Source organism: Oncorhynchus keta, chromosome 22 (assembly GCF_023373465.1).
Source record: "Oncorhynchus keta strain PuntledgeMale-10-30-2019 chromosome 22, Oket_V2, whole genome shotgun sequence".
Lineage (NCBI taxonomy): Eukaryota > Metazoa > Chordata > Actinopteri > Salmoniformes > Salmonidae > Oncorhynchus > Oncorhynchus keta.
This window is the reverse complement of record NC_068442.1, coordinates 41,779,658-41,802,094: the sequence shown is the minus strand read 5'-3', so window position 1 is coordinate 41,802,094 and position 22,437 is coordinate 41,779,658. Positions and strand designations below refer to the sequence as shown.

The window sequence follows — 22,437 nt, the reverse complement described above, 5'->3', positions numbered from 1 at the left end:
TGCCTTCATGTACATATCTACCTCAAGTGACTCATACCTCTGCACATTGATCTGGTACTGGTACTCCCTGTATATACCTCCATTCTTGTGTATTTTATACCTTGTAACTACTTTTATTATTATTTAAAAATATTTTTAAACTGCATCGTTGGGATGCTCGTAGGGAAGCATTTCACTGAAAAGTCTACACCAGTTGTGATATCATTTGATTTGATTTGAACCAGCGAGAGAGCCAGAGAGAGACTTTGGGCCACAGAAGGTTGGTGGCACCTTAATTGGAGAGGACGGGCTCATGATAATGGCTGGAGCGGAATTAGTGGAATGGTATCAAATACATCAAACACATGGTTTCCATGTGTTTGATGCCATTCCATTCGCTCCGTTCCAGTGATTGTTATGAGCCGTCTTCCCCTCAGCAGCCTCCACTGATTTGGACGTAGTGCTGCATTTTAACCTTGGAAAACTATTTTGTACTTTTGTCATTTCACTGTGGCAAATGATGTTTTACTTTGTCTTGTTATCCATAAACTAACACTGTTTTACTTTGTCTCTCGGTATCCATAAACTAAGACTGTTTTACTTTGTCTTGTTATCCATAAACTAACACTGTTTTACTTTGTCTTGTATCCATAAAATAACACTGTTTTACTTTGTCTTGTTATCCATAAAATAACACTGTTTTACTTTGTCTTGTTATCCATAAAATAACACTGTTTTACTTTGTCTTGTTATCCATAAAATAACACTGTTTTACTTTGTCTTGTTATCCAGAAAATAACACTGTTTTACTTTGTCTTGTTATCCATAAACATAAAATAACACTGTTTTACTTTGTCTTGTTATCCATAAAATAACACTGTTTTACTTTGTCTTGTTATCCATAAAATAACACTGTTTTACTTTGTCTTGTTATCCATAAAATAAACTGTTTTACTTTGTCTTTTTACTTTGTCTTGTTATCCATAAAATAACACTGTTTTACTTTGTCTTGTTATCCATAAAATAACACTGTTTTACTTTGTCTTGTTATCCATAAACTAACACTGTTTTACTTCTCTGTTATCCATAAAATAACTGTTTTACTGTTTTATCCATTTGTCTTGTTATCCATAAAATAACACTGTTTTACTTTGTCTTGTTATCCATAAAAAAACTGTTTTAACACTGTTTTACTTTGTCTCATAAAATAACACTGTTTTACTTTGTCTTGTTATCCATAAACTAACACTGTTTTATCCATAAAATAACACTGTTTTACTTTGTCTTGTTATCCATAAAATAACACTGTTTTTTGTCTTGTTTGTCTTGTTATCCATAAACTAAGACTGTTTTACTTTGTCTTGTTATCCATAAAATAACACTGTTTTACTTTGTCTTGTTATCCATAAAATAACACTGTTTTACTTTGTCTTGTTATCCATAAAATAACACTGTTTTACTTTGTCTTAACACTGTTTTATCCATAAAATAACACTGTCTTTTTACTTTGTCTTGTTATCCATAAAATAACACTGTTTTACTTTGTCTTGTTATCCATAAAATAACACTGTTTTACTTTGTCTTGTTATCCATAAACTAAGACTGTTTTACTTTGTCTTGTTATCCATAAAATAACACTGTTTTACTTTGTCTTGTTATCCATAAAATAACACTGTTTTTTGTCTTGTTGTAAAATAACACTGTTTTACTTTGTCTTGTTATCCATAAAATAACACTGTTTTACTTTGTCTTGTTATCCATAAAATAACACTGTTTTACTTTGTCTTGTCTAACACTGTTTTACTTTGTCTTGTTATCCATAAAATAACACTGTTTTACTTTGTCTTGTTTTTATCCATAAAATAACACTGTTTTATCCATTAACACTGTTTTCTTGTTATCCATAAAATAACACTGTTTTACTTTGTCTTGTTATCCATAAAATAACACTGTTTTACTTTGTCTTGTTATCCATAAAATAACACTGTTTTACTTTGTCTTGTTATCCATAAAATAACACTGTTTTACTTTGTCTTGTTATCCATAAAATAACACTGTTTTACTTTGTCTTGTTATCCATAAAATAACACTGTTTTACTTTGTCTTGTTATCCATAAAATAACACTGTTTTACTTTGTCTTGTTATCCATAAAATAACACTGTTTTACTTTGTCTTGTTATCCATAAACTAACACTGTTTTACTTTGTCTTGTTATCCATAAACTAACACTGTTTTAATCCATAAAACACTGTTTTACTTTGTCTTGTTATCCATAAAATAACACTGTTTTACTTTGTCTTGTTATCCATAAACTGTTTAACACTGTTTTACTTTGTCTTGTTATCCATAAAATAACACTGTTTTACTTTGTCTTGTTATCCATAAAATAACACTGTTTTACTTTGTCTTGTTATCCATAAAAAACAAGACTGTTTTACTGTTTTTTGTCTTGTTATCCATAAAATAACACTGTTTTACTTTGTCTTGTTATCCATAAAATAAACTGTTTTACTGTTATCCATAAAATAACACTGTTTTACTTTGTCTTGTTATCCATAAAATAACACTGTTTTACTTTGTCTTGTTATCCATAAAATAAGACTGTTTTACTTTGTCTTGTTATCCATAAAATAACACTGTTTTACTTTGTCTTGTTATATAAAATAACACTGTTTTACTTTGTCTTGTTAATAAAATAACACTGTTTTACTTTGTCTTGTTATCCATAAAATAACACTGTTTTACTTTGTCTTGTTATCCATAAACTAACACTGTTTTACTTTTATCCATAAAATAACACTGTTTTCTTTGTCTTGTTATCCATAAAATAACACTGTTTTACTTTGTCTTGTTATCCATAAAATAACACTGTTTTACTTTGTCTTTTATCCATAAAATTGTTTTCTCTTGTTATCCATAAAATAACACTGTTTTACTTTTTGTCTTGTTATCCATAAAATAACACTGTTTTACTTTGTCTTGTCTTGTTTTATCCATAAAATAACACTGTTTTACTTTGTCTTGTTATCCATAAACTAACACTTTGTCTTGTTATTTACTGTTTTACTTTGTCTTGTTATCCATAAAATAACACTGTTTTACTTTGTCTTGTTATCCATAAAATAACAAATCCATAAAATAAGACTGTTTTACTTTGTCTTGTTATCCATAAAATAACACTGTTTTACTTTGTCTTGTTATCCATAAAATAACACTGTTTTACTTTGTCTTGTTATCCATAAAATAACACTGTTTTACTTTGTCTTGTTATCCATAAAATAACACTGTTTTACTTTGTCTTGTTATCCATAAAATAACACTGTTTTACTTTGTCTTGTTTATCATAAAATAACACTGTTTTACTTTGTCTTGTTATCCATAAAATAACACTGTTTTACTTTGTCTTGTTATCCATAAAAAATAACACTGTTTTACTTTGTCTTGTTATCCATAAAATAACACTGTTTTACTGTTTTTTGTCTTGTTATCCATTACTGTTTTCCATAAAATAACACTGTTTTACTTTGTCTTGTTATCCATAAACTAACACTGTTTTACTTTGTCTTGTTATCCATAAAATAACACTGTTTTACTTTGTCTTGTTATCCATAAAATAACACTGTTTTACTTTGTCTTGTTATCCATAAAATAACACTGTTTTACTGTTTTTGTCTTGTTATCCATAAACTAACACTGTTTTACTTTGTCTTGTTATTAAAACTTTGTCTTGTTATCCATAAAATAACACTGTTTTACTTTGTCTTGTTATCCATTTGTCTTGTTATCCATAAAATAACACTGTTTTACTTTGTCTTGTTATCCATAAACTGTTTTAACACTGTTTTACTTTGTCTTGTTATCCATAAAATAACACTGTTTTACTTTGTCTTGTTATCCATAAAATAAGACTGTTTTACTTTGTCTTGTTATCCATAAAATAACACTGTTTTACTTTGTCTTGTTATCCATAAAATAACACTGTTTTACTTTGTCTTGTTATCCAAAATAACACTGTTTTACTTTGTCTTGTTATCCATAAAATAACACTGTTTTACTTTGTCTTGTTATCCATAAAATAACACTGTTTTACTTTGTCTTGTTATCCATAAAATAACACTGTTTTACTTTGTCTTGTTATCCATAAAATAACACTGTTTTACTTTGTCTTGTTATCCATAAAATAACACTGTTTTACTTTGTCTTGTTATTTGTTTTCTTGTTATCCATAAAATAACACTGTTTTACTTTGTCTTGTTATCCATAAAATAACACTGTTTTACTTTGTCTTGTCTTTATCCATACTGTTTTACTTTGTCTTGTTATCCATAAAATAACACTGTTTTACTTTGTCTTGTTATCCATTGTCTTGTTCTCTTGTCTTTGTCTTGTTATCCATAAAATAAAACTTTGTCTTGTTAATAAAATAACACTGTTTTACTTTGTTATCTTGTTATCCATAAAATAACACTGTTTTACTTTGTCTTGTTATCCATAAAATAAACTGTTTTACTTTGTCTTGTTATCCATAAAATAACACTGTTTTACTTTGTCTTGTTATCCATAAAATAACACTGTTTTACTTTGTCTTGTTATCCATAAACTAACACTGTTTTACTTTGTCTTGTTATCCATTACTGTTTTCCATCCAAAATAACACTGTTTTACTTTGTCTTGTTATCCATAAAATAACACTGTTTTACTTTGTCTTGTTATCCATAAAATAACACTGTTTTACTTTGTCTTGTTATCCATAAAATAACACTGTTTTACTTTGTCTTGTTATCCATAAAATAACACTGTTTTACTTTGTCTTGTTATCCATAAAATAACACTGTTTTACTTTGTCTTGTTATCCATAAAATAACACTGTTTTACTTTGTCTTGTTATCCATAAACTAACACTGTTTTACTTTGTCTTGTTATCCATAAAATAACACTGTTTACTTTACTTTGTCTTGTTATCCATAAAATAACACTGTTTTACTTTGTCTTGTTATCCATAAAATAACACTGTTTTACATTTGTCTTGTTATCCATAAAATAACACTGTTTTACTTTGTCTTGTTATCCATAAAATAACACTGTTTTACTTTGTCTTGTTATCCATACTGTTTTACTTTGTCTTGTTATCCATAAAATAACACTGTTTTACTTTGTCTTGTTATCCATAAAATAACACTGTTTTACTTTGTCTTGTTATCCATAAACTAACACTGTTTTACTTTGTCTTGTTATCCATAAAATAACACTGTTTTACTTTGTCTTGTTATCCATAAAATAACACTGTTTTACTTTGTCTTGTTATCCATAAAATAACACTGTTTTACTTTGTCTTGTTATCCATAAAATAACTTTGTCTTGTTATCCATAACACTGTTTTACTGTTTTTTGTCTTGTTATCCATAAAATAACACTGTTTTACATTAACACTGTCTTGTTATCCATAAAATAACACTGTTTTACTTTGTCTTGTTATCCATAAAATAACACTGTTTTACTTTGTCTTGTTATCCATAAAATAACACTGTTTTACTTTGTCTTGTTATCCATGTAACACTGTTTTACTTTGTCTTGTTATCCATAAAATAACACTGTTTTACTTTGTCTTGTTATCCATAAACACTGTTTTACTTTGTCTTGTTATCCATAACACTGTTTTACTTTGTCTCTTGTTATCCATAAAATAACACTGTTTTACTTTGTCTTGTTATCCATAAAATAACACTGTTTTACTTTGTCTTGTTATCCATAAAATAACACTGTTTTACTTTGTCTTGTTATCCATAAAATAACACTGTTTTACTTTGTCTTGTTATCCATAAAATAACACTGTTTTACTTTGTCTTGTTATCCATAAAATAACACTGTTTTACTTTGTCTTGTTATCCATAAAATAACACTGTTTTACTTTGTCTTGTTATCCATAAAATAACACTGTTTTCTTGTCTTGTTATCCATAAAATAACACTGTTTTACTTTGTCTTGTCTAACACTGTTTTCTTTGTCTTGTTATCCATAAAATAACACTGTTTTACTTTGTCTTGTTATCCATAAAATAACACTGTTTTACTTTGTCTTGTTATCCATTAACACTGTTTTCTTGTTATCCATAAAATAAGACTGTTTTACTTTGTCTTGTTATCCACTGTTTTACTTTGTCTTGTTATCCATAAAATAACACTGTTTTACTTTGTCTTGTTATCCATAAAATAACACTGTTTTACTTTGTCTCCTCGGTTTTACTTTGTCTTGTTATCCATAAAATAACACTGTTTTACTTTGTCTCTCGGTATCCATAAAATAACACTGTTTTACTTTGTCTTGTTATCCATAAACTAACACTGTTTTACTTTGTCTTGTTATCCATAAAATAACACTGTTTTACTTTGTCTTGTTATCCATAAACTAACACTGTTTTACTTTGTCTTGTTATCCATAAACTAACACTGTTTTACTTTGTCTTGTTATCCATAAACTAACACTGTTTTACTTTGTCTTGTTATCCATAAACTAACACTGTTTTACTTTGTCTTGTTATCCATAAACTAAGACTGTTTTACTTTGTCTTGTTATCCATAAAATAAGACTGTTTTACTTTGTCTTGTTATCCATAAAATAAGACTGTTTTACTTTGTCTCTTATTTTCCCTAAAATAACACTATTTTTATTTTATATATTCGGTATTCATATAATAACACTGATTTATTTTCATTAAAATATAAAATACCAGGTACCAAAATGGCCACTTTCTTGCATCAGCATTTTTGGTATTTGGTCTTTTAAAAAACAGTAGGGAATCAATCCAGATGGGAAAGGTGTTCCCCCCCAGGGAACACCTTTCACAGGGCCTGTCCTGCACATGAACACACTGCACCTGGGACATGTGACCACGGAAGGGGAAAAACGCCTCCGAAGCAGGAAAATGGGAAGTGGCGTGTGGGTTTGATGCATCCGATAGGCGAGGTGTCACGTCTGTCTGGCCGTGTATAACCCGCTGCACCGCAGTCCGGAGCCAGAATGACACAATTACCCCCATCAAGTTCCCTTGGCTAAATATGATTTGACCAATCAGCATAATTTGAAGCGTTCTGCATGAGGTTGCCGGCAACTGGTTTTACACCGATCACGCCCTGTGAAGCTAAGCACCCAGCTAATAGCTTGCTGCCATTTGACAATTTTGAATTTTAATCAAGGGGTGTAAGAAAATGGGATGCGCCGGGGCGCCACACAAAAGGATGGCAGGTCAGGCACAAAACACGTGGATGGACAAGTCAACCGGAGAGATAAACGATATGTCCGGGCTCCCCTCTGGTATGTTGTGATTGGTAACAGTCTGTTTGATTACGCTTCATGGCTTTATTTCACGCTCCATCATTTTCCTTGTAACAGATTAATTACATTGCTTTTGCCACGTAACTATATTTAGTTTAAATTCAACTAATTAGCGCAAGGAACCATTTGATATCAACTGGTTTGTAGTTATATTGAATTACTTCAAAGAAGTACCTGGTAACAATCGTTCTTTTCTAGTAAATAGAAGGTAAAGTTGGTTTTGATGCAGAATAATCATCCGCCACTTGTCTGTGTATACAGGCTGTGCTCTACCTCTCTGGCTCTCACACTGTGGTGTGAACAGACCGTTTCTGGTTGGTTCCTAGCCCTGGCACTAGCAGGGAGCCATGCATGAGAGCCAAATGAAACCACAAAGCAAAGCCTATTAATTAAACCCCTACCGCTATTTTGGCTTCCTCCCCTTCCTCCACTTCCTCCCCTGCTTCCCACCAAATGAGATCAAATCAACCTTCAAATGACCAGGAAACAAGTAGATCCATCTGACATTCCCTGAACCTCATCAACTAAAGTGTGATGGGTTGACAGCGGTGAATGTTCTTGACGGGTTGCAGATGCTTCTGTTTGGTGTGGTAAGTCATTTCTTCTTCGCATATCTCTACCTAACTTGGGGACATAGCCAGTGTGGGGGTGAATCAAATGTTCTACTTACAGATGTAGTAGTACTCGTGACCCGGCCGGAACTCAAACCCTAGTGAGAAGGGAGTGAAGAGCTGGAACTTCTCAGAGAACTTGAGCGGTCCGTTGGGGCTCTGTGGCCGGTTGCACTCCCAGCGCTTGAAGCCCTTCATGCGGTGGTCGCAGGTGGTGTAGCCGTCGTAGTTGACCATGAAGAGGATGTAACGCTCCATGCGCTCCAGGGGGAGCGGGTCCTCGTAGTGGGGGCAGTAGATGTCCAGGTAGTCGTTGATGGCCACCTCCACGGTGTACTCCCCATGGAGAAACCTGCAGATGAGACAGAGGCTAAATATTAACATCAACTGTTTTATAAACATGTAATATAGGCATGTACTCTAACAGAGCTCCAGATGAAACATTGTTAAAGTGGCCAATGTTGCTCCCCTTGAGTGACCCAACTAAATGACTATGCATTCCACCTAAAGCACTCTCAATGACAGACTTGGGCCCAAAACACTACCTATCAACAGCACCTATCGTCCATCTGATACATACTCATACAGAAAGGTATAAAGACAGCATAACATGGTGCTAATATTCTATGGACAAAGGAGCTGGGTGAGGAGGATGAGGAAGAGGTGGTGAATTGGTGCAGAAGGAGGACAACGGCCTGGAGGCAGGGGTTCACAGAGTGAGAGCGGCTTCATTAAGCTCTTTCACAGGGCCCTGGCTCTCGCCCAGCTATGGCCAAATTACTGTCACCCATGGCTATTTCGATACAAATTGAGCACCTGCACGGTGGTGCATGTTTACAGGGAGCTATACTGCCCTTGCCCCCATGGCTATTCGCTCCATCGCGCGGGGCCAAGTGAAACGCAAGCACACAAATCATAGCCTAGAAGACGATTGCGTGGCTCCATCTCCACTTTCTCCAGGCCCTAGTCCTGTCTGGCTCAATCACACTACATGTGGATTTTCCTAATAGTTTTGCGGAAGTAACAAGTCGTTTGGGGGCATCGGGGGGCACGTGCTACGCCACTGCTTATAACTATAGGTTAAGTATAACTGTAAGAAATCTAAGATGTGTCAAATAAATGATTCTTCAAAGGGCTTTGATGGGGAGAAGTGACGACGCCATTTTGAGTCTTGTAGTGATAAACCCGTGCACAAACACCAGCCATGTTGGTGAAAGTATCGCCAGATCAGTTGCAGCTCGTGGGCTCAGAGCGTGGAAAAGTGAGGGGGCATAGGGGACCACCAGGGGGGTAAGATGGGGGTACGGGTTATGGAGGGGGGAGAACGGAGTTGCAGGCAGGCCTGGCATCAGATGACAGCTAATCGGAGGGGGTTGGAATTAGTGTTAGAGGGGCCTATCCAGCTGCTGTGTGAGGATCTTCTCCAGTCCCCCCCCCCTTCCCCTCCCTGCCAGCTGCTGTGTGAGGATCTCTAAGGGCCAGCGGAGGCAGATTGCCAGTCACGAAGGGCCAGTGGAGGCAGATTGCCAGCCATTAATGACCAGTGGAGGCAGATTGCCAGTCATTAATGGCCAGTGGGGGCAGATTGCTAGTTATTAAGGGCCAGTGGAGGCTGATTGCCAGTCATTAATGGCCAGTGGAGGCAGATTGCCAGTCATTAATGGCCAGTGGGGGCAGATTTCCAGTCATTAATGGCCAGTGGAGGCTGATTGCCAGTCATTAATGGCCAGTGGAGGCTGATTGCCAGTCATTAATGGCCAGTGGAAGCAGAATGCCAGTCAATAAGGGCCAGATGAGGCAGATTGCCAGTCATTAATGGCCAGTGGGGGCAGATTGCCAGTCATTAATGGCCAGTGGGGGCAGATTGCTAGCCATTAATGGCCAGTGGAAGCAGAATGCCAGTCATTAATGGCCAGTGGGGGCAGATTGCTAGCCATTAATGGCCAGTGGAAGCAGAATGCCAGTCAATAAGTGCCAGAGGAGGCAGATTGCCAGTCATTAATGGCCAGTGGGGGCGGATTTCCAGTCACTAAGGGCCAGTGGGGGCATATTGCCAGTCACTAAGGGCCAGTGGAGGCAGATTGCCAGTCTTTAATGGCCAGTGGGGGCAGATTTCCAGTCATTAATGGCCAGTGGAGGCAGATTGCCAGTCATTAATGGCCAGTGGGGGCAGATTGCCAGTTATTAAGGGTCAGTGAAGGCAGATTGCCAGTCATTAATGGCCAGTGGAGGTAGATTGCCAGTCATTAAGGGCCAGTGGGGGCAGATTGCCAGTCATTAAGGGCCAGTTCAGGCAGATTGCCAGTCATTAATGGCCAGTGGAGGCAGATTTCCAGTCATTGATGACCAGTGGGGGCAGATTGCCAGTCATTAATGGCCAGTGGGGGCAGATTGCCAGTAACTAAAGGCCAGTGGGGGCAGATTTCCAGTCATTAAAGGCCAGTGGGGGCAGATTGCCAGTCATTAAAGGCCAGTGGAGGTAGATTGCCAGTCATTAATGGCCAGTGGGGGCAGATTGCCAGTCATTAATGGCCAGTGGGGGTAGATTGCCAGTCACTAAAGGCCAGTGGGGGCAGATTTCCAGTCATTAATGGCCAGTGGGGGCAGATTGCCAGTCATTAAGGGCCAGTGGAGGAAGATTGCCAGCCATTAATGACCAGTGGAGGCAGATTGCCTGTCATTAATGGCCAGTGGGGGCAGATTGCCAGTCATTAATGGCCAGTGGAGGCAGATTTCCAGTCACTAATGACCAGTGGAAGCAGAAAGCCAGTCACTAAGGGCCAGTGGAGGCAGATTGCCAGTCATTAATGACCAGTGGGGGCAGATTTCCAGTCATTAATGGCCAGTGGGGGCAGATTGCCAGTCACTAAGGGCCAGTGGAGGCAGATTTCCAGTCATTAATGACCAGTGGGGGCAGATTGCCAGTCATTAATGGCCAGTGGGGGCAGATTGCCAGTAACTAAAGGCCAGTGGGGGCAGATTTCCAGTCATTAAAGGCCAGTGGGGGCAGATTGCCAGTCATTAAAGGCCAGTGGAGGTAGATTGCCAGTCATTAATGGCCAGTGGGGGCAGATTGCCAGTCATTAATGGCCAGTGGGGGTAGATTGCCAGTCACTAAAGGCCAGTGGGGGCAGATTTCCAGTCATTAATGGCCAGTGGGGGCAGATTGCCAGTCATTAAGGGCCAGTGGAGGAAGATTGCCAGCCATTAATGACCAGTGGAGGCAGATTGCCTGTCATTAATGGCCAGTGGGGGCAGATTGCCAGTCATTAATGGCCAGTGGAGGCAGATTTCCAGTCACTAATGACCAGTGGAAGCAGAAAGCCAGTCACTAAGGGCCAGTGGAGGCAGATTGCCAGTCATTAATGACCAGTGGGGGCAGATTTCCAGTCATTAATGGCCAGTGGGGGCAGATTGCCAGTCACTAAGGGCCAGTGGAGGCAGATTTCCAGTCATTAATGACCAGTGGGGGCAGATTGCCAGTCATTAATGGCCAGTGGGGGCAGATTGCCAGTAACTAAAGGCCAGTGGGGGCAGATTTCCAGTCATTAAAGGCCAGTGGGGGCAGATTGCCAGTCATTAAAGGCCAGTGGAGGTAGATTGCCAGTCATTAATGGCCAGTGGGGGCAGATTGCCAGTCATTATTGGCCAGTGGGGGTAGATTGCCAGTCACTAAAGGCCAGTGGGGGCAGATTTCCAGTCATTAATGGCCAGTGGGGGCAGATTGCCAGTCATTAAGGGCCAGTGGAGGAAGATTGCCAGCCATTAATGACCAGTGGAGGCAGATTGCCTGTCATTAATGGCCAGTGGGGGCAGATTGCCAGTCATTAATGGCCAGTGGAGGCAGATTGCCAGTCACTAATGACCAGTGGAAGCAGAAAGCCAGTCACTAAGGGCCAGTGGAGGCAGATTGCCAGTCATTAATGACCAGTGGGGGCAGATTTCCAGTCATTAATGGCCAGTGAAGGCAGACTGCCAGTCATTAATGGCCAGTGGGGGCAGATTGCCAGTCATTAATGGCCAGTGGAGGCAGATTGCCAGTTATTAAGGACCAGTGAAGGCAGACTGCCAGTCATTAATGGCCAGTGGGGACAGATTGCCAGTCATTAATGGCCAGTGAAGGCAGATTGCCAGTTATTAAGGACCAGTGAAGGCAGACTGCCAGTCATTAATGGCCAGTGGGGGCAGATTGCCAGTTATTAAGGACCAGTGAAGGCAGACTGCCAGTCATTAATGGCCAGTGGGGGCAGATTGCCAGTTATTAAGGACCAGTGAAGGCAGATTTCCAGTCATTAATGGCCAGTGGAGGCAGATTTCCAGTCATTAATGGCCAGTGGAGGCAGATTGCCAGTTATTAAGGGCCAGTGGGGGCAGATTGCCAGTCATTAAGGGCCAGTGGAGGCAGATTACCAGTCATTAATGGCCAGTGGAGGCAGATTTCCAGTCATTAATGACCAGTGGGGGCAGATTGCCAGTCATTAATGGCCAGTGGGGGCAGATTGCCAGTCACTAAAGGCCAGTGGGGGCAGATTTCCAGTCATTAAAGGTCAGTGGGGGCAGATTGCCAGTCATTAAACGCCAGTGGAGGCAGATTGCCAGTCAATAAAGGCCAGTGGAGGCAGATTGCCAGGTATTAATGGCCAGTGGGGGCAGATTGCCAGTCATTAAGGGCCAGTGGGGGAAGATTTCCAGTCATTAAAGGTCAGTGGGGGAAGATTGCCAGTCATTAAAGGCCAGTGGAGGTAGATTGCCAGTCACTAAAGGCCAGTGGGGGCAGATTTCCAGTCATTAAAGGCCAGTGGGGGCAGATTTCCAGTCATTAAACGCCAGTGGAGGCAGATTGCCAGTCACTAAAGGCCAGTGGAGGCAGATTGCCACGTATTAGTGGCCAGTGGGGGCAGATTGCCAGTCATTAAGGGCCAGCGGAGGCAGATTTCCAGGTATTAATGGCCAGTGGAGGCGATTGCCAGTTATTAAGGGCCAGTGGAGGCAGATTGCCAGTCATTAATGGCCAGGGGAGGCAGACTGTCATCATTAATGGCCAGTGGATGCAGATTGCCAGTCCTTAATGGCCAGTGGATGCAGATTGCCAGTCATTAATGGCAATGGAGACAGACTGTCATCATTAATGGCCAGTGGAGGCAGATTGCCAGTCATTAATGGCCAGTGGAGGCAGACTGTCATCATTAATGGCCAGTGGGGGCAGATTTCCAGTCATTAATGGCCAGTGGAGGCAGATTGCCAGTCATTAATGGCAATGGAGACAGACTGTCATCATTAATGGTCAGTGGAGGCAGATTGCTAGTCATTAAGGGCCACTGGAGGCAGATTGCCAGTCATTAATGGCCAGTGGGGGCAGATTTCCAGTCATTAATGGCCAGTGGAAGCAGAATGGCAGTCACTAAGGGCCAGAGGAGGCAGATTGCCAGTCATTAATGGCCAGTGGAGGCAGATTGCCAGTCATTAATGGCCAGTGGAGGCAGATTGCCAGTCATTAAGGGCCAGTGGGAGCAGATTGCCAGTCATTAAGGGCCAGTGGAGGCAGATTACCAGTCATTAATGGCCAGTGGAGGCAGATTTCCAGTCATTAATGACCAGTGGGGGCAGATTTCCAGTCATTAATGACCAGTGGGGGCAGATTGCCAGTCATTAATGGCCAGTGGGGGCAGATTGCCAGTCACTAAAGGCCAGTGGGGGCAGATCTCCAGTCATTAAAGGTCAGTGGGGGCAGATTGCCAGTCATTAAACGCCAGTGGAGGCAGATTGCCAGTCAATTAAGGCCAGTGGAGGCAGATTGCCAGTCAATTAAGGCCAGTGGAGGCAGATTGCCAGGTATTAATGGCCAGTGGGGGCAGATTGCCTGTCATTAAGGGCCAGTGGGGGCAGATTTCCAGTCATTAAAGGTCAGTGGGGGCAGATTGCCAGTCATTAAAGGCCAGTGGAGGTAGATTGCCAGTCACTAAAGGCCAGTGGGGGCAGATTTCCAGTCATTAAGGGCCAGTGGGGGCAGATTTCCAGTCATTAAACGCCAGTGGAGGCAGATTGCCAGTCACTAAAGGCCAGTGGAGGCAGATTGCCAGGTATTAATGGCCAGTGGGGGCAGATTGCCAGTCATTAAGGGCCAGCGCAGGCAGATTTCCAGGTATTAATGGCCAGTGGAGGCAGATTGCCAGTCATTAATGGCCAGTGGAGGCAGACTGTCATCATTAATGGCCAGTGGGGGCAGATTTCCAGTCATTAAGGGCCAGCGGAGGCAGATTGCCAGTCATTAATGGCCAGTGGGGGCAGATTTCCAGTCATTAATGGCCAGTGGAAGCAGAATGGCAGTCATTAATGGCCAGTGGGGGCAGATTGCCAGTCATTAATGGCCAGTGGGGGCAGATTGCCAGTCACTAAAGGCCAGTGGGGGCAGATTTCCAGTCATTAAAGGTCAGTGGGGGCAGATTGCCAGTCATTAAACGCCAGTGGAGGCAGATTGCCAGTCAATAAAGGCCAGTGGGGGCAGATTGCCAGTCATTAAGGGCCAGCGCAGGCAGATTTCCAGGTATTAATGGCCAGTGGAGGCAGATTGCCAGTCATTAATGGCCAGTGGAGGCAGACTGTCATCATTAATGGCCAGTGGGGGCAGATTTCCAGTCATTAAGGGCCAGCGGAGGCAGATTGCCAGTCATTAATGGCCAGTGGGGGCAGATTTCCAGTCATTAATGGCCAGTGGAAGCAGAATGGCAGTCATTAATGGCCAGTGGGGGCAGATTGCCAGTCATTAATGGCCAGTGGGGGCAGATTGCCAGTCATTAATGGCCAGTGGAGGCAGATTGCCAGTCATTAATGGCCAGTGGAGGCAGATTGCCAGTCATTAATGGCCAGTGGAGGCAGATTGCCAGTCATTAATGGCCAGTGGAGGCAGATTGCCAGTCATTAATGGCCAGTGGAGGCAGATTGCCAGTCATTAATGGCCAGTGGAGGCAGATATCCAGTCATTAATGGCCAGTGGGGGCAGATTGCCAGTCATTAATGGCCAGTGGAGGCAGATTGCCAGTCATTAATGGCCAGTGGAGGCAGATTGCCAGTCATTAATGGCCAGTGGAGGCAGATTGCCAGTCATTAATGGCCAGTGGAGGCAGATTGCCAGTCATTAATGGCCAGTGGAGGCAGATTGCCAGTCATTAATGGCCAGTGGAGGCAGATTGCCAGTCATTAATGGCCAGTGGGGGCAGATTTCCAGTCATTAATGGCCAGTGGAGTCAGATTGGCAGTCATTAATGGCTATTGGAGTCAGATTGAGGAAGGGTTTGATGGAGCTCGGTGACACTTTGTAGGAAATGACCTCGTTAAGCAGTCAGGTGGGAGGAGAGGAACAATATCAGATCTGAATATCAATAAAACAGCAGCCAGGGGTGTGTGTGTGTGTGTGTTGTGTGTGCGTGTGTGTGTGTGTGTTGTGTGTGTGTGTGTGTGTGTGTGTGCGTATGTGTGAGGGAGAACTATTGCATGCAAGTCATCTGTGGTCTTGCAATCAATCCCTCGCGCCAGCCTCAGCACTCCCCTCACCCACTGTCACCTCCATGTGGTGATTGGTGGTTCTGTTGAAGCCGTCCCCCGTACCTTCCCCCTTTCAGACATTTACAGCAAATCAAACATCATCCTGGCTCCAGTTTACTCCTGTCAGGTGGGAGATGAGTTCCACCCTGATGGCTCAATAGTGTGTTGTGTCAGCAGATACCTTCTCAGGACACAAAAGCTGTATACAAGCTCAGACATTGCTAACGACTGGTATGGACGTAGCACACTGACACCCTGGAACAAAGCTACTGACTCATGCGATATACCCGACTAACAAATTTCTACAGGTTGTTCACACACATACCATCTGAGATGCACACATACCATCTGAGATGCACACATACCATCTGAGACGTAAACATACCATCTGAGATGCACACATACCATCTGAGATGCACACATACCATCTGAGACGTAAACATACCATCTGAGATGCAAACATACCATCTGAGATGCAAACATACCATCTGAGATGCACACATACCATCTGAGACGTAAACATACCATCTGAGATGCACACATACCATCTGAGATGCACACATACCATCTGAGATGCACACATACCATCTGAGAAACAATCATACCATCGGAAACGCAAACAATCCATCTGAGAGGCAATCATACCATCTGAAACAAAAACATACCATGTGAGAAGCAAACATACCATCTGAAACACAAACATACCATCTGAAACACAAACATACCATCTGAAGCAAAAACATACCATGTGAGAAGCAAACATACCATCTGAAACACAAACATACCATCTGAAACAAAAACATACCATGTGAGAAGCAAACATACCATCTGAAACACAAACATACCATCTGAAACACAAACATACCATCTGAAACACAAACATACCATCTGAAACACAAACATACCATCTGAAACACAAACATACCATCTGAAACACAAACATACCATCTGAAACACAAACATACCATCTGAAACACAAACATACCATCTGAGAAGCAACCATACCATCTGAAACACAAACATACCATCTGAAACACAAACATACCATCTGAGAAGCAAACATACCATCTGAAACACAAACATACCATCTGAAACGCAAACATACCATCTGAAACACAAACATACCATCTGAAACACAAACATACCATCTGAAACAAAAACATACCATGTGAGAAGCAAACATACCATCTGAAACACAAACATACCATCTGAAACAAAAACATACCATGTGAGAAGCAAACATACCATCTGAAACACAAACATACCATCTGAAACACAAACATACCATCTGAAACACAAACATACCATCTGAAACACAAACATACCATCTGAAACAAAAACATACCATCTGAAACACAAACATACCATCTGAAACACAAACATACCATCTGAAACACAAACATACCATCTGAGAAGCAACCATACCATCTGAAACACAAACATACCATCTGAAACACAAACATACCATCTGAAACACAAACATACCATCTGAGAAGCAAACATACCATCTGAAACACAAACATACCATCTGAAACGCAAACATACCATCTGAAACACAAACATACCATCTGAAACACAAACATACCATCTGAAACACAAACATACCATCTGAAACACAAACATACCATCTGAAACAAAAACATACCATCTGAGAAGCAAACATACCATCTGAAACACAAACATACCATCTGAAACGCAAACATACCACCTGAAACACAAACATACCATCTGAAACACAAACATACCATCTGAAACACAAACATACCATCTGAAACACAAACATACCATCTGAGCTGCAAACATACCATCTGAAACACAAACATACCATCTGAAACACAAACATACCATCTGAAACACAAACATACCATCTGAAACACAAACATACCATCTGAAACACAAACATACCATCTGAGCTGCAAACATACCATCTGAAACACAAACATACCATCTGAAACGCAAACATACCATCTGAAACACAAACATATCATCTGAGAAGCAAACATACCATCTGAAACACAAACATACCATCTGAAACACAAACATACCATCTGAAACACAAACATACCATCTGAGCTGCAAACATACCATCTGAAACACAAACATACCATCTGAAACGCAAACATACCATCTGAAACACAAACATATCATCTGAGAAGCAAACATACCATCTGAGAAGCAAACATACCATCTGAAACACAAACATACCATCTGAGCTGCAAACATACCATCTGAAACACAAACATACCATCTGAAACGCAAACATACCATCTGAAACACAAACATACCATCTGAAACACAAACATACCATCTGAAACACAAACATACCATCTGAAACAAAAACATACCATCTGAAACACAAACATACCATCTGAGACGCAAACATACCATCTGAGCTGTAAACATACCATCTGAAACACAAGCGCATGGAAAGCTGGATGCTTATCTGATGGTTTGCTATGACAACATATAAACACGCACTAGCGCGTGGCCCAGCCTCTTCAAGACGTGGATGTAGATTAAGGCAGCCCCCCACACCTCTCTGATTCAGAGTTAACTGGGTTAAATGCGGAATACACATTTCAGTTGAATGCATTCAGTTGTACAACTGACTAGGTATCCCCCTTTCTCTTTCTGTTTCCCTTCCACACACCAAACATGTTGTCACAACATTCTCACTGCCCTCAATACAACGTGGACAAGCAAGCCCCATGCATGGCGGCCATTTTGTAAACCACCCGTCCCATTCCTCTGAGACCAGAAACACATGGTGGTGATTGATCAATTTAGCTTTCAAACTACGAAAAAAAGCTGGGGTGAGTTCCTGGACTTTGAAAGCTCCCAGAGAGTTTCAGTCTTCACAGTCGGTCTGACCACCAACAAACCCCCGCGGGAGCTTAATTAATCAGGCCCAATGTTTATAAGTGCATTATAAAGTGTTTATACCTGGGTGATTTAGGAGGGCTGAACTTTAAATGCCGGCCTGGGTTTCTTGGAAGTTTTTTTGAAGACCACTTTTTCTCTGATCTAATGTCTTGTCAAGCTCGGCTAGGCCCTGGCAGTGTGCTTTAACTCGGCCCCTCTTTATGACTTCATGGGATACATGTTTGTTCGTAAGGCTGTCTGCTTTTGAAGCCATGCATGCAGGAAGAAGCAGTCTGCAAAGGGAAGACGTCAAAACCAAACAAGCACATCTGATGGGACAGCATGGGTAATTTAGAACGCTATTCTGACTTCTTAAGTCTTCAGGGGGTGAAAAAGAGCTAGGATATGCTCTCTTCTGTACTATCAGGAATTCTACAACGTCTCTTAAAACTTAAAGGGATAGTTCAATAAAATGGATATGGAAAAAACTACCACTGTAAATTGAAGCTCTATACTTTCAATGTCTAACAACGATTATGTTGTTTAAAGGGGATTTACAAAACAGACATTAAAAATGGCAATAGTGAATTTCAAAATGTCTCAGAAGATACAGTAAACTACTGCTTTTAAAGTAAGAATATGTTAGGACAATTTTGTGACCAATACCTTAAAGCTTGCAGCACCATCACCCATGGAAGAGAGCATGTGACCAACCATATCAGAACTTCCTGGCCACCTGGACTAATGAGATGCCGTGAGTGGAGAGAGAAAGAGACAGGATACAATAGAAAACAGACCTTTCCCCTCCTAGCATTCCTTTCCTTTTCTCTCTCTCTCTCCCTCCCTGCGGACCAGTTCACCCCACCACCAGGCATGTGCTCTCCATGCCACCTGCTCCACCCTTCCAACAGAGAACTCCAGCTGCTTGTCTGCAGAACACACTTTACAAGACAAACCACCGGCCAGGCCGAATAAATCACAGGATGGTGGTGGTGGTGGTGGTGGTGGTGGTGTGTGTGTGTGTGTGTGTGTGTGTGTGTGTGTGTGTGTGTGTGTGTGTGTGTGTGTGTGGATGGGGGCCACAAGGGGTAGAACATTTGTCTTTAGTTTGTGTCTACAGTACCCCAGATTACTCGCCATACAGCCCTTTTATGCGTCTTTAATGCATGCACCGATCTGTGTATAGACTCTGGAAGCCTGACGTATGGTATTGTTCATTTGTCCTGGAATTCCAGGATCAACAGCAAAAAGCCGGACCAGGTTGGTTTACATTGTGAAGATTTTGGCTGAAGTTGGTATATGTTTTCTGGTGGTTTCCAGGACGTGAAAATTACGTTACTTATTGTTTTTTTTACCTCCACCGTCCGCCCCTCCATTTTTCACACACAGCCAAAGCAAACAGGGGAATTTACTCTGCAATTAACCGATGACCTGGGCAAGTTGACTTAATACAAACAAATGGACTTAATAGCTTGACACAACCCTTTTAAACACTTCAAACCCATTTTTCATCACCACGTCATCTGATTACATTGGAGCCCCGGTCTAGGCCTTCCTACCCACAGCAACGTCCAATCTAGGATCTAGCTAGGGCTGTAACATTTGTCACCAGTATTCTCACTCGTTTTCTGGTGCGAGCCCAATATAAACACGTTAGCATTAGCGATTTGGCTGGAGAGTTTCCATGGACAAGTCATGTAACTGACGTCTCTCTGTGTTTATAATTGAATGAGTTGGAGGGTTGTGGTGATGGTGGGTGAGAGGGAGAGAGACAGGACAGGAGCGGGTGCTAGGCTATGGGGGGAGAATGGCCCTTTGTGCTCTCACTGAGGCCTGTCTGGAAGCCATTTCCACGTGTTAGTCCTCTGGCCCGGCCTGCATCTGGAGCCCACCACTCACCATGTGGAACGTGTTTATTGTTCTTTGTGTCAAGCAGAAACACAGACAGGCCTCCCTCTCTCCCTCCCTACTCTCGCTCCCTGCCTACGCTCCCTCTATCCCTCCCACCCTGCTCTCCCTCCCTACTCTCCTTCTATCCCTCTCTCCCTCCCTGCCTACTCTCCCTCCCACCCTGCTCTCCCTCTATCCCTCCCACCCTGCTCTCCCTCTATCCCTCCCTCCCTACTCTCCTTCTATCCCTCTCTCCCTCCCTCCCTACTCTCCCTCTATCCCTACTCTCCCGTTATCCCTCCCTCTATCCCTCTCTCTCTATTCTCCCTCTATCCCCCTCTCCCTACTCTCCGTCTCTCCCCCTATTTCTGCTGTTATTCCAACTAGGCATGGAGCAATTGTCCTATCGAGGCGTTTACACAAACTTAACCTCCAGTTGATGTTCAGCCAATGGCAAGGAAAACTGCTTTGGCAAAACAAAAACAAACAAACGAGGAAGTCAAGGAATGTTTGGAACGAGGTGAGGATGTATGGGGGAGGATGCATGGGGGAGGGTGCAAGGGGGACGATGTATGGGGGAGGATGTATGGGGAGGATGTATGGGGAAGGATGCATGGGGAGGATGCATGGGGGAGGATGTATGGGGAGGATGTATGGGGAGGACGTATGGGGGAGGATGTATGGGGGAGGATGTATGGGGGAGGATGTATGGGGTGGATGTATGGGGAGGACGTATGGGGGAGGATGTATGGGGTGGATGTATGGGGGAGGATGTATGGGGGAGGATGCATGGGGAGGATGTATGGGGAGGATGCATGGGGGAGGATGTATGGGGGAGGATGTATGGGGAGGATGTATGGGGAGGATGTATGGGGGGGATGTATGGGGTGGATGTATGGGGGAGGATGTATGGGGTGGGTGTATGGGGGAGGATGTATGGGGGGAGGATGCATGGGGAGGATGTATGGGGAGGATGCATGGGGGAGGATGTATGGGGGAGGATGTATGGGGGAGGATGTATGGGGTGGATGTATGGGGGAGGATGTATGGGGAGGATGTATGGGGAGGATGTATGGGGGGAGGATGTATGGGGAGGATGTATGGGGGAGGATGTATGGGGGAGGATGTATGGGGAGGATGCATGGGGAGGATGTATGTGGGAGGATGTATGGGAAGGATGTATGGGGGAGGGTGCAAGGAGGAAGATGTATGGGGAGGATGTATGGGGAGGATGTATGGGGAGGATGTATGGGGAGGATGCATGGGGAGGATGTATGTGGGAGGATGTATGGGAAGGATGTATGGGGGAGGATGTATGTCTCTACATCTCTCACTCTACATCTCTCTCTATCCACATATATCTCTCTCTACATCTCTCTCTCTCTCTCTACACATCTCTCTCTCTCTACACATCTCTCTCTACATCTCTCTCTCTACATATCTCTCTCTCTCTCTACATCTCTCTCTCTCTACATCTCTCTCTCTCTACATATCTCTCTCTCTACATCTCTCTCTCTACATCTCTCTCTCTCTACATATCTCTCTCTCTACATCTCTCTCTCTACCTCTCTCTCTCTCTACATTTCTCTCTCTCTACCTCTCTCTCTCTCTACATTTCTCTCTCTCTACCTCTCTCTCTCTCTACATCTCTCTCTACATTTCTCTCTCTCTCTACATATTTCTCTCTCTCTCTACATATCTCTCTCTCTCTACATCTTTCTCTCTCTCTACATCTCGCTCTACATTCTCTCTCTCTCTCTACGTCTCTCTCTACATATATCTCTCTCTCTCTACATATCTCTCTCGCTACATCTAGTCTCTCTCATCTCTCACTCTACATATCTTTCTCTCTCTTTCTACATCTCTCACTCTCTACATATCTCGCTCTTTCTCTTTCTACATCTTTCTCTACATCTCTCACTCTCTACAATTCAGTTCAATTTAAGGGCTTTATGTCTCGCTCTCTCTGTTAGATTGTAGCTGGACAAGCAGGGAGATGTAGGAGTGTGTACAGAATGTGTATGTGTGTGCGTCAAGTGTGTGTGTGTATATATGCAACTGTGTGCGCCTATGTGTGTAGCAGCTCTGTGTGTGGCTGTGTGTGTGTTCGTGTGTGTGTATGTGGCTTTGTGTGTGTGTGTGTTATAATTATCTGCACTGTGTTGTACCTTCAGCATGGCTTGAATTAACCATGAGACAGTGTTTGTGTCCTCCCTCTCT

At 42.0% G+C, this 22,437-nt stretch overlaps 1 protein-coding gene across 1 annotated transcript in view; it reads right to left on the bottom strand.

Annotated features, from left to right (window-relative positions):
• Window positions 1-22,437, bottom strand: part of LOC118380130 (ephrin-A2-like) — a 326,499-nt gene that overhangs the window by 19,617 nt on the left and 284,445 nt on the right. The window contains exon 2 of the mRNA XM_052475254.1: window positions 7,983-8,275. Within this exon, the coding sequence (XP_052331214.1) occupies window positions 7,983-8,275 (293 nt within the window). The remainder of the gene's footprint in view (window positions 1-7,982; window positions 8,276-22,437) is intronic.